The 13,546-nt window shown below is 32.9% G+C and overlaps 1 protein-coding gene across 1 annotated transcript; it reads left to right on the forward strand.

Annotated features, from left to right (window-relative positions):
• Window positions 1-255: 255 nt before the first annotated feature.
• On the forward strand, window positions 256-5,461 carry LOC145128463 (uncharacterized). Its single transcript, XM_079063251.1, is given in 14 exon segments — window positions 256-692; window positions 1,374-1,540; window positions 2,158-2,268; window positions 2,353-2,494; window positions 2,564-2,770; window positions 2,872-2,967; window positions 3,097-3,156; window positions 3,270-3,344; window positions 3,440-3,493; window positions 3,591-3,692; window positions 3,778-4,263; window positions 4,332-4,517; window positions 4,587-4,667; window positions 5,006-5,461. Coding segments are annotated over 14 exon segments (2,325 nt in total). The 5' UTR covers window positions 256-284; the 3' UTR covers window positions 5,156-5,461.
• The last annotated feature ends 8,085 nt before the right edge of the window (window positions 5,462-13,546 follow it).

Consider the following 13,546-nt stretch of genomic DNA (forward strand, 5'->3'; position numbering starts at 1 on the left):
ATACAAAAAAATATTATAACTATACTAAAACAAATATATGACATTAAAAAAAAGTCAAAAGTACGACAATTGCTTGCAAAATGTGATTCCTTATAAAGAAGGGGTTATCTTGTAGTAAGAACTAAATAACAGTCGTTATGTGTAATATTAATCAAAATAAAAGGGCTAAAATGTATATTATATAATATACAACCGCCATCAAAACCTTTATATAGGGTTTAGGGGTGTCTGTCCATTGCTGCGAACACAGGGAAGGTGAAATCGTGTAGCTTATCAAATAAAGGATGCCGGCGAATGCAATCACGGCGGACGCGTTGTCGGCGTCTGGCCTAACGTCGGAAAAACTCAGCCTGCCTACGCTTCTATCTAAAACGAAATGCCACCCTGATTGCTATGAGACCGAGTTAACCTTGATTTACAGCCAATTCAAGTCGTCTGTCGAACTTTTTCAACAACAGGCGGCACTAAGTTTCACCTCCGTCATCAGTGGCGGCGTTGGTAGCGACCCTACCGTTGCCAAAGACCTCGGTGACCTGGCCATGTTCTTGGCTCACGTTACGCCATTGTACCCTAACCAGCTCTTACACTACCCGAAAGAGCTCGTGGAATTTCTTAGGTCATCCGCTCGCGTGCTTCCATCTTCGCTTCGTGTCACTGTTACACAAGCTCTGATTCTTCTTCTTAATCGCAAGGTATCATCTAAGTTGGAATAGGATCATTTGACTATATGTTATTTTCTGTTCGCGAATAAAAGAACTGTGCCATCGATCAGGAATCGACCAATTTGCAACTTCAAATTCTACTAATGCTCGAGAAATAACTGATCAAGTATGTTAAATTTCATACCAACCACAATGTGCTAAAAGTTGTAATAAATCTCATACCAAACACAATTGCTAAAAATTGTAGTTTCATACCAAACACAATGTGCTAGAAATTGTAATTTGGGATTGAGTTTGAAAAGTGTTTATTGAATTATTAGCTTTTTAGATAGTCAATAAATCTAAAAAAGTGTTTGGGAAGCTAATAAGCACTTTTGAAAAGTAGTTTTTTCCTATCCTCAAAAAGTCATTTTCAAAAGTTACAATTCTCAACTTTTTAAAACATCTTATAGCTTATTAGATTGAAAGGACAATAACACCCTCAAAATTACTTTTATCACTACAACACTTTTATCCAAAAGTGTTCAGTGAGTTAAATAAACAAATCCCAAACACCCCCTAACAGTATTGAGGTCGATTTTAAATCTTAAAAGCAATAGGGTTGATTTCATAGCAGAAATTGGAGTTGTCTTTTCTGGGTAGAACTGATAATTTTACAATGGTTCAAGCACTTTGGGTTTGGGGTTTGACTCGGATCCTCTGTATTTACAGATTGTTGCTATCAAGGAGACTCTTGCATTGTTCATGGAGCTTCAGATTTTGAGTGACAAACCTCTAAAAGAATTGGCATTCTCTCATGTCATTCATAGTATCAGGTGTATGAATCAGAAACACAAGAATGAAACGGAAAACAGAGCACTTCAAAGTATTTTATTCTTGTAGACAAATCGACTACAATAAATAATCGATAACTTCAAGATCGAAGTATAAAACCCAAATATCATGATAGCGATTCAACGGAATATAAAACTATTTGAATAATCAACCAAGAATAAATCGAACGATAAAAAGAAAAAACACGCGATATTTACGTGGAAACCCAAATCGGGAAAAAACCACGGGCGGAGGAAGCCGAGAACCAATTTACTATAATATTCAGTGTTTACAGAGATAGAGGAAAGAAAAACAAATATATTAAATATATATTTGTATGAATATGAGAGAAAGATGAAGATGTAATTTGAGGTGTGGTGTTTTTAATAAGCTTGGTTTCATTTCCTTTTATAGGCAAATGAATGTATGAATTCAATTGTCTATTACCATCCAAGCTTGACAAACATGCTACCATCCATTCTTGACAAACATGCTACCACCCATTCTTGACAAATTAAAACCACATGTGTAGAATGGTATTCTAGAAATCATCCAATGTTGAAGTTTGAAGGAAACTTCCACAATTCTCAATGCTACAGGTATACTTTTACCTTTCCAACCTCTTTGTCAAACTTATTCAGTATCCAACTATATATATAATATCCTTTTTATGTCTCTTTAGGAAAGCAATGAGGTCACTTGTCACAATATGTGATCTTCATAAGAGGAAGGTCTGGTTTGATGATAGAACAGCCAATGCTATATGTCGGGCATGTTTCCACCCATCATCAAGGTTCATCAAATCTAAATATTCTTTTATTATGTAATATGTATCCTGTTTCATGTAACAAATCAAGATTTTTTGTTCTTCCACCAGGATTATGATTGCAGCTCTGTCGTCTCTTCTTGATTATGAAAAAATTGAGCAAGACAATGACAGTGACAGTGATGATTCAAGTGATGAAGAAGAAGCAATCCACCAACATCATGTTGTCGTGAGTAAAGAGGCTATTTACAAGGTTAGTTGCTTTCTTTTAAGATAATTGGTTTCTTCTTCAGTGCTCTTAGTATTTATTTCATCAAAATAGGCCAAGAATACAGGGACAACATCCAGCAAAAAGAAAAAGAAAGCAAAGTTGCAACGTGTGATACGTAGCATGAAAAAGCAACAACGTATCTCATCAGAAAGGACTCATAACTTGAACTACTATTCACCACTCAATGCTTTGAAAGATGCTCAGGGGTTTGCTGAGAAGCTATTCTCACAACTTCAAACATGTAGTGAACGTTTTGAGGTAATTACTAATATACCCCTTTGTGTCTCATTTTGACAACCTCCCAATAACATGTTCAATGTTATGTATTCTCATACACCCCTATAACTATAATATTGCAGATAAAAATGATGATGGTGAAAGTGGTTGCACGTACTATTGGACTTCATCAATTGCTTGTATTGAATTTTTATCCTTTTCTTCAAAAGTTTGTTCAGGTACTGTAATTAATGCATTAATTATACTTTCTAGTTTCTAGTTCTTGTTCATATTCACAAGTTTTGTGCTTTGTAATTGTTATTTAATTCACTAGTATCATGAAATCATCTTTGTTGTGAATATTTCAGCCCCACCAAAGGGATGTGACAAACTTATTTGCAGCAGCTGTTCAAGCCTGTCATGATATGGTATGTGATATGTAATTTAACCTTTTATTTTTCATTTGAATCATTTAAATGAATGTGTTTTTTGTCACCATTATATTATATACAAAAAAAATTGATCAAGTTATGTGGACCAGGTGCCACCTGATGCAGTTGAACCATTATTCAAGCAAATAGTTAATCAGTTTGTGCATGATAGGTCACGTACAGAGGTAGGTGTCTTTCATTGGATATTTTTTTGTTATATTACTTACTCTTTTTAAGTGAATTTTTACATGAAATTTGTGTTTCATCTGCTCTTTTGCAGTCAATTGCTGTTGGGTTGAATGTTGTGCGTGAAATATGTTTGCGTATTCCTCTGGTAAGCTTTTTATGGAATGAATTTTTTTTGTTGTTGAAAGAATAAAAAAAGAGAAAATTTAGTATTACCCTTTTTACTTATGTTTTTTGTTCTTCAGTTAATGACAGAGGATTTGCTGCAAGACCTTGTGCTGTATAAGAAATCACACGAGAAGGCAGTTTCATCAGCAGCTCGTTCACTTATTTCATTGTTCAGAGAGGTACTGTAAATCATTCTGTTTCTCTCTCCAAATTTATTTGTGTTTTAGGTTAGAAGGGTAAATTTGTCTTTTTCTTCTTGTGTAGATTTGTCCTTCACTTCTGATAAAGAAGGAGCGTGGTCGGCCTACTGATCCTAAAGCAAAGCCAAAAGCATTCGGTGAGGTTACTGTTCCCAGTGATGTCCCTGGGGCTGAGCTACTTCTGGATGATGATGTCAGCAATGCTTCTGATGAGGATGGTGAATCTATCGATGCTGACATCAGCACTCAAGGAGGTTCGGAATCTGAAGAAGAAGAAGAAGTTGATGATGATGAAGAAATGGGAAGTGAAGAGGATGAAGCATCTGATGATGAGGAGGATGAGGTGGATGGGATGTCTATTGATTCAAGGGGATCTGAGAAAAGGAAAGGGCAAAAAAGGAAATTTGAAGATTTTGATGGAGAAGTTGATGTGGCAAATCAAAGTCTTAGGGCTCTTAAGAGATTAGCAGGAGCTAAATTGGAGAGTGAGGCAACAACAACAGATGGTATACTCTCAAATAAAGATTTTCAGAGAATCAAAGAGCTAAAAGTAAGTCGTCATTTTTACACCACAAATATTATTAATCTGCTACTTATAATTATTTTTTTGTGAAATAGGCAAAGAAGGAAGCAAAGATTGCATTGGCGAATCATGGAATGTTGAAAAAATCTTCAGATCTGAAATCAACAACAGGCTTTAAGGTCCCAACTTCTGATCAACTTAGTTTGAAAAGAGTTGATGGATTTTCACTTGTAGTAAGTCTGAAAAATCTATTTATTTAATCATAAAAGGAATATTTATTAGTTATAAAAGGAGTATATGAGCTATGAAATGGACAATAATTATTTAATATATTTATAGGCTAACATAAGGAGGAAAGGAAGGCTTTGATCAAAGCAGGAAGAGAAGATGGAGAAAAGTATCAAGCAAGAGCTGCTATCAAGCAGAAAAAGGTCTGTTTTTTTTTTTTTTTTTTAATTGTTCATTCAAGAACTAAAATATGCAACTGTTTAACTGGTTGAAATCTGGTTTTGCATAATTCTTGTTAATTGCATGAATTGGGGAAAAAAAGTGAAACATTGTTGCATAATTTGGTAAAAGAAACAAAACATAGATGCATAAGCAAGCATATAATTATTCACTTTGTTGCTTAATTTAATTTATGTATTGTGTGGCATAATAACCAGTTGAAAAAAAAGTGAATATAACTTATTTTTTTTTTATTTATAATATATATATATATATATATATATATATATATATATATATATATATATATATATATATATAGAGTGGTGGATTAAGCAACCGGCGAAAGGAAAACAAGAAGGCAATGCCTTTGGCTGCCAAGAGATCAAAGATTGAAAGATCTCGCCGTCAGAAAAAGCTCAAGGCCAAGACAGCTGGCAAACAGTTTCGTGGTCAGAAAGCATGGAAATGATTCATAATTTCATATCCGGAAGTATTCTTCTTTTTGTACAAAAATTCTTTTAGATACACATATCATTTTGATATAGATTTGATTTGATGATGACATTTGCTCTCTAGCTATATCTAGAATAAGGTTAGTTTTGATAAATGAGTAAAGTCGGTTTAATAGTCAGTTGGAGATTACCCATTTGACAGTTTGGTTGAAAAAAAAAAAAGTCTTAACATGAGTTGATGGAAAATGTATCCTTCTACATGAAATTTATGTCAAACATAATATGTAACCACGTATAGCAGTTTGTACTAACTGGCAAGATATTAACAGTAACGCCTTTCTAATTTATATCTATATCTATCTATCTCTTATAAAGGAAGTCATTTAAATGAATGTGGTTGAAGATAAACCATCTATCGTGAACCATATTCATTTGAAACTACTTAATTGATTATTTAATTGGAAATTTTTGTGTATATAAGAAGCATTTGATTGTCTTTTTTTTTTCGTTATCTATATTCAATGTAATAGAGGAGTTTGAAATATGTTTGTTTTTTTCTTTCATATCTTTTTTTCCTTTTATTTTGTTTAAATTCAATTTGAAGTTAGTCTATATGAGTCAATCCAACAGTTTAAGTTTTTTGGTATTTAGAGATGATGAAGAATTGTGTCAAGATTGTACATTATAAACAAAAGAAAAATGTTGTCAATTTTGATGTGTTATGTGGTGAAAGTATGTTGTCAATTTTAGGTGAAGGTTGTATATTTAAAGATAAAAGAAAGGTGTTGTAAATTTTAATGTTTTTGAATTGTGTTATAAATATAAATTTGTTTGATGTGTGTTTTTGAAAGAAAAAATAAAATCTAGTATTGCTTTAAATGAGTTATGTTCATATTGATGAAATAAATACAAGGTATAACAGGGAAAAAAACTATAAATCTTATATGTTTGAAGTGTTTTTTAAACAAAAAAATAAGATAAAAAAACAATATATTTTGCGATAAAAAAGAACTATTTTTTATGGTTATTCTTCACATTGATGATCAACAATTGTGTTGTGATAAAAAATATCAATAAGTTGGCTACATTATTGGCCGGTGTAAATTAATTCATAATGTGCTTATTAAAATACCCCTAAAGTTCCACATATTTAAGATGTTAAAAAAACCGTGGTTTTGCATGGTTATGGGAAGATATTTTAAACCCTTTTGAATTTAAATTCTTCCATTTGTTTATTCATTTGTGTGTAAATCAAGGTTTTGAAAACCAGATTGGAGACCGAAATGGTCGTCTTACCGGTTTGATGTTTCAATTTGTCCAACCGGTTCGACCGGTTTTAAAAACCGGTTGATATCATAATTATATTATTATTAATTTTAATTATATAAAAATACAAATAATGAAAAAATAAATATTTTTTTAAATTTCCGGTGTTTACCGGTTCAACCGGACTGGTTCTTACCGGTTTGACCGGTTCACATGAGAAATGGTTTTTTGGCCTCTAAGAACCGGATCCGGGACCGGTTCCCAGTTAAACCGGTTGAACCGACCGATCCGGTTTTCAAAACATGGGTGTAAATGGTGTCATTCATTGCACCTGTAAATTCATGTTGAATGTAATAATACTTATTATGATTTGATTCAACTACCTTTTAATATATGGTTTTAAGGTTTTTGGTATAATATTTAGTCTAAAAATTAGATGATTATATTTGTCATTTAATTTGTTAAATACAATTTTAATATTTTAATCTTATTTAATCAAGCCTCGTAAGTATCAATTAAATGTCATGATTGAAAAAAAACTCTTTAATTGTAGTGATTTCTTTTTAAATAATTTTTAATTGGAATTTGAATAGTTGAATATTAAAATAGAATTTCAATATGATTAATAATTTTTTATTACATCAATGTGGTTAAAGATATATATTTTAAGTACTTTACTAATATTCATATAAAACAATATCATTTATGTGATAACTCAAAAAAATAATATATATTGTAATTAACTGATTATTATAGTTTTTCTTAAGAATTATAATTAGGTGTAATTAGGTTTAATTAGGGAAAATAATGAGGATTAAACCCTAAAACCGTCTCCTTGATTAGAATCATAAATTCATGCATTTGAGGGGATTATAACGTCCCACACCTTAGCCATTATAAAGAGCTCGGTAAATCGAGCAGAAATCCCACTTGAATTGCAAGAAACGGTGAAGAAACGAAGAGAAAATTGGTGCTAGAAGTTATTGAGAATTTTGAAGTATTTTTTAGAAATTAAGGTATGATTCTTTAATTTGATCTTGATTTTGTCCTTTGATTAGGTTTATACATTTGCATTTCGTGTTTTGATTCCATCTAATGTCTTTGTTCGGACCACTAAGAGTTTAATTGCTAAATTTTCGAAGTATTAAAGTTTTGGTATAAAAATCAGAAATAGATTCAATTTGGAGTTTATTTTTGATATTGGATTGTGAATATTTGTTATTGAGAAGTGGAGAAAATTATTGGTGATTTTAGATATTTATTAGATGTTATTTTGATTAAAAACCCGAGCTTCTAACAGGTATGAAAAAAAAAGAATGGGGATATTTTGGGTAAGGAAGAAAAGGTTCAATATTTGTCGGGTGGGTTAAGTCGGATATTATTTTAAAGAGTAAATTACATGAATGGTCCCTATGGTTTAGGGTAATTTGCACGTTTGGTCCTTAACTTATTTTTTTAACTCGGAAGGTCCCTACTGTTTGTTTTTGTTACGCGCTTGGTCCTTATCTTACCTAAAAAGACTATTTTGCCATTGATTTTTTAATTTATTTAAATAAACACACCCCAACCCCACCCCCTCATCTTACCTTACCTATCTCACCATTTTTTCTCTATTTAAATAATAATTTTTTTAAGTAAGACAGGGGCCAAGCGCATAACAAAAACAAACAGTAGGGACCAAGCGCATAACAAAAACAAACAGTAGGGACCTTCCGAGTTAAAAAAATAAGTTAGAGACCAAACGTGCAAATTATCCTAAACCATAGGGACCATTCGTGTAATTTACTCTATTTTAAAAGAATATAAGAAAGTCGAATAGTATAACAAAAGTCTTTGTACTTTAGTGGATTATGTTGTGAGTGGTGATACGACGTCTAGCCTTACCGGTTACCGATACACAAAAACAGTAATTACAGTATCGATCCCTAAAAATTCTATAACCTACTAATTCTTTTAAGCTATCAAATTTCAACAAATTCAGTTTCAGTCCATGCAGAAACTTGCATGTGTTTCCTTCCGTGCTTTTTTTTAAAGCCTCAATTTCAAAAGTGTTTTTATTGAATTAAATTGGTATTTCCATAAATGGTCCCTACAATATTGATAACTTGAAAGTTTTAATTTTGTAGTAAGAAGAAAAGTTTATCAAAGACCTTTCATATTTTACATGATAACTGGAGTTACAAAATGGTCCCTAATTTGGTAATTTTTGTTAATATTGGTTTCATAAATACTTTTAAAATCACAAGCTTTTTAATTTTAAAGGTTTCTTTGTTTTGGCTTGTGAGCATTAATTTTAAGGGTGTGACCTTATTTTGGAAATATAAGGTTAAGAAGAAGATAAAATGGTTTTACAAAAAAAATTATTATTAACTTCGTAATTAATATAATTGTAGAACAATTATTGCTAGCCGAACGAGACACATATGTGATTGAACCAAAACGGAACGATCATGTAGGATATGTTTAAGATTATGGCCTTAGAAAACTTTTGGTGGAATGTAAGGTGCAGGTTAGCAACAAAGTTTTGGTTAGGACTTATCGGTTGCGAGGTGAGTTTTTCGTGTTCTGTGGTTACTCACACATAAATGTTTATCATGCGTTTATTATGCGATTTTTATTTATTTATTAACAGTATGTTTTATGATAAGTATGGTTGTATGCAAATGTTATTTTGGATTTGTTATCTATTGTGTGTGTGTATTTTTTTTATGACGTGTTTAGCGGGAACGAGTGAGTGTTTAATCGCCGTGAGCATGACGGATGTGTGTGATCGGCGGGGATGGGAATTGAGAATTTTACTCTTTTCCTTGGATATTTAAAATACTTGAGTACAATGGATGATGAGTTGTCTCAAGGAGAAGGGAAATGAACCTTTGGTTCTTTCTCTGGATAATTAATCGTTCCCCTAAATTATTTCATCGGGTGATATGTTTGTTGTATGGTCTACTGAAGATATATAAAAGAACTATTTGTTTCTTTAAGTGATGGACATGTATGTGTAACACGAACTCACTAGGCCCTAGGCTTACACATTTAGAAACTTTAAATGTGCGCAACCTAGGAGACTTTTTAACAAGTGGCAGTAAGAAGGCTAGGGAGAAGGATTGTTCAACAAGAGGACAAATGAGTTCTGCAAAGACGTAACACCCGAAGCTCTTCGGTTGAAGAATTTATTTTATTTTATTTTGCTTTCATTGTATTTTAGTCTATAAGTAAGTTCAGAATTGATCTTGGGAGATATTGGAACGATTATTTCTTATATAATCTATATATGAAAATTGGGGTGTTACAATAAGCAGATTAGGTGTTTGCATAAACACTTAAGCTTAGACAGAAGGAACAAGTGGTAATCAAACGACTAAATTAGACCACATATCACTTGTAGGTATCATGTCTTCAAGGAGATCTGGAAGGTTTGCTAGGGTCACCCCGGAGGAAGAACATATCCCAGTTGGAGCTTATGTTAGAGCACCTGGAGATGTACCGAAAATTCCAATGATCCCTAATGCAAGTCGTGGACATGGCCAAGGAAGAGGAGGAGTCAGGGGTAAAGGAAGAGGGCGAGGAGTTGTAACAGCACCGATAGTTGAACCATCTGGCTAGGGTAGCTCCGGCTCCCACTGCGGCCGAGGTCGAGGTCACGGAAGGGGTTGTGCGACAAACATGATCACTAGAGAAGAGTTGGTTGATGAGATTGCTCGGGCGATACACGCTACCTTGCCAAATGTAGTTGCTCAGGCACGAGATGCAATAATGAGTGAGTACCAGGGTAACTTGGGCGGAGGTGAAGAAAACTACGAGTATAGTACACCAAATGTAAGGGTCAAATATGTTGTAATTAGTCGAAGTATATTTTACACTCTTCGTATGTTCTGTAATCTATTTTACTAAGGCGCTTTTATACGAAGCTTAAGTGTCTATGCCTTAGTATATTTTTTGTACGCTTTCTGTTTCCTATAAATAGGGATATTTACTAGAGTTAGATAAGAGTTTTTACAGACCTGTCTTTGTACTCTGTAAAACATTTTGAAAGCGTAATAAAGCTGAAACAAGATCATATTTACATCCGTTGTTCAATCTCGCATTCTTACTTCAATTTTAACTCTGATTCATTTTATACTCAATTCATTGGTTCATCAATTGGTATCAGAGTAGGAATCACATCTGTGATCTGATTTTCATCTATTCAAAAAGTTTTTGAATCAACTTTTTGGTTCAAAAGTTTCCGCACTTTTTGACAGTGAAAAATTTGTCTAGATTTTAGTTTGTGATTCGATTCTGCATTTGAATTATTGAATCAAGTGTTCTTATTGTAATTCCAATTTGATTCCACTAGTTTGTTCTAAAATTTTCATCAAAATTCTCAAAATCATCTTCCGTACAACAATGGCGAGTTTCAATCTCAATTCTATGACCTCGTTTTCTCATCTGTTAGGATCATCGACCAAAATTCCAATGTTAATCCCTGAATACTATGATCAGTGGGATGATCGTATCCAGGATTATCTGAATGGTCTTGATGAAGAATTATTGTCATGTATCTCTGGAAATGTCAATCCTCTGGCGAATGTTCAAGCAATTGGATCGTCTTCTGCAAGTTCTGGTGTTGAAAATCAAACTGATCGTCTGAAGAAACTGGAGAAGAGATGTATAAGAGAATTACGAGGAGCTTTACTTCCATTTGTGTACAATTACGTAAGGAGTTGTACAACTGCTAAGGAGATCTGGAACAATCTGAAAGAAAAGTTTCAAGGAAGTGAGAAGACGAAAATCAATTCAGATGTATCTTGTTGGGTAACAAACATCATGTGTGATCGTGACTCGTTATCGAGTGATGTAAAACTTTTACTTGCACAACGAAACATCTATTTCAATTCTGCTAAACGTTTATATGCGAAGTTAAATGCATTGCATCATTCATGTGATATTAGCAAGGAACAACATAGGAAGTTATTACCTTTTCTAGCATACGAAAGAGCGAAGGTAGATAATATTTCGTATGATTGTGAGGAAAACATTGCTGAGTTTGACAAAATTCCTGATGATAGATATGCTTATGGAATTGTCAAAATTGATGAATGTCTTGATACAAATGAATAAGTTGACATTGTGAATTATACTTTGACCAAGTCAGAACAAATCAAAATTTTGAAAAAGACTGAGAATTCAACATATGATTCTCAATCTAATTTTGCTGATATTGAAGATAATTCTGACAATATTAGTGAAATTAGTGATCTTGAGGATGTTGATTGTTCCCAGTTGTCTATTGTTAATGTTGCATCAACATCTAAAGGGAAAGAAAAAGTTAAGGACTTGATGGTTAAGATAGAAACTGATAAACCCTCAACTTCGAAAGTTTGTGATTTGGACTTCGTGGAACTCAGAGATAGTCAAACTGATGATAGCGATGATGAAAATGAAGAGAAAATTTCGAAGAAAAAGAAATCTTCAAAGGAAGAAGAAATTCCTCGAATTGTGGTTGATCAAGTGTATGGTGATACACAAAAGTTCGAAAAGGTGATGCATGAACAAGGTGCTCACTTTCTTGAAACGAATATTGTGGTTTATCCAAATTTCAAGTGTATAGATGATGTCATCTTCCCAAATCAAGTGTTCGTAACTACTGGAAATGTTGAGACTGTCAAACCAGAATTAAAGAAGTTAGTTGAAGAAGATAATTCAAAAACAACAGATGAGGGTTTCTTCGCAAATCAAAGCACAGTTGAAAACAACCTAACAAAGAATTCGTACGTTTTTCAACGTCAAAAACCACAAAGAAAATGGGTTGAAAAATCAAAAATTGAAAAAGAAATTTCAAAACCAGTTGTCGTGGAAAATGAAAATATTGTCAAACTAAACTCCAAGGAATTCAAAGATCAAATTGACAAATTTTCGAAAGAAAATAACATTTCAAAAAGAAAATATTTTGGCAGACTATTGAGTCTCAAAAGATGTCAAATGAAACGACAAAACCTGTTAAGACTGTGAATTCAGCTAAAAATGTTTTCAAAGATAAAAATTCATCTTTTTCACAAAATAAACAATCTTCATCTCAATCAAATCATTCAAGGTCTGAAGCGAATAAACAACCAAAGTTTTCGAAAGTTTCAAAAACTACTATTCCAAGGAAATTTTCAAATGAATCAAATCCACCACAAATATACTCTCAACGTCAACATTTTAAATCGACTGTTAATACATCTTATGCTCAATATTTTCTAATGAAACCAAAAGTTGATTTCATTCCTCAAAAGCCAAATTTTCCTAATCACACAAAGAAACAAAATTTGAAAATTTCACATGAAAAATGGATAACTTCAAGGAAGAATATTGATCATTGGCTTGAAGGCAAAGGAAAAAATGTATCAGTCGAGTACATTTTCAAAGGAACAAACTCACGAAGCCTATGAGAAGTATGTGAATACTTCATCAAACAGAAGTTCATCTTCTAAGGATTCGAACATATCAGTCAAAACATGGAAACCAGTTGTGAAAGCAACGAATGTACAATCACAAACTCAGAATACGAAGGGTAATGTCAGTAAACATCCGAAACCATCAAAATCTTATGTTTCGGTTCCTTTAAATGATGATGTGAACTTAATTGATAATCTCAAAACCAAAGTCTGTGATTGGGTTAAAAGTTCTTCATTACATTCAAAATTGAAATCTAATTTCCAAGGACCCAAAAAGCCTTGGGTACCTAAAATTTTCCACTGATTGCAGGTACTATGTGACGAACAATACGATAATAAGTGGTATATTGATAGTGGTTGCTCTCGTCACATGACTGGGAAGAAGGAGAATTTACGAGATTTTCGAAGCCTAAAGAATGCTGGAGTTGTGAAATTTGGTAACAATAAAAAATGCCAAGTCAAAGGATATGGGAAGATTCACAGTGAATCGTGTTGCTTATGTTGAAGGTCTTCAACATAACTTGATAAGTGTTTCACAACTTGTTGTGGGCACTGGCAATCAAGTTCCTTTCAACGAAGAGGGCAGCATCATTTCGAATGTCAACACAAAATAAGTTTTGCTTAAATCAAAAAGGAAAGGTGACATGTTCACTTTGGACATCAATCCGATAATAGGCAAACCTGCTCTATGTCTTCTTTCGAAAGCTTCATCAGACATAAGTT

Source organism: Lactuca virosa, chromosome 8 (assembly GCF_052849685.1).
Source record: "Lactuca virosa cultivar CGN04683 chromosome 8, Lactuca_virosa_CGN04683_v6, whole genome shotgun sequence".
NCBI lineage: Eukaryota > Viridiplantae > Streptophyta > Magnoliopsida > Asterales > Asteraceae > Lactuca > Lactuca virosa.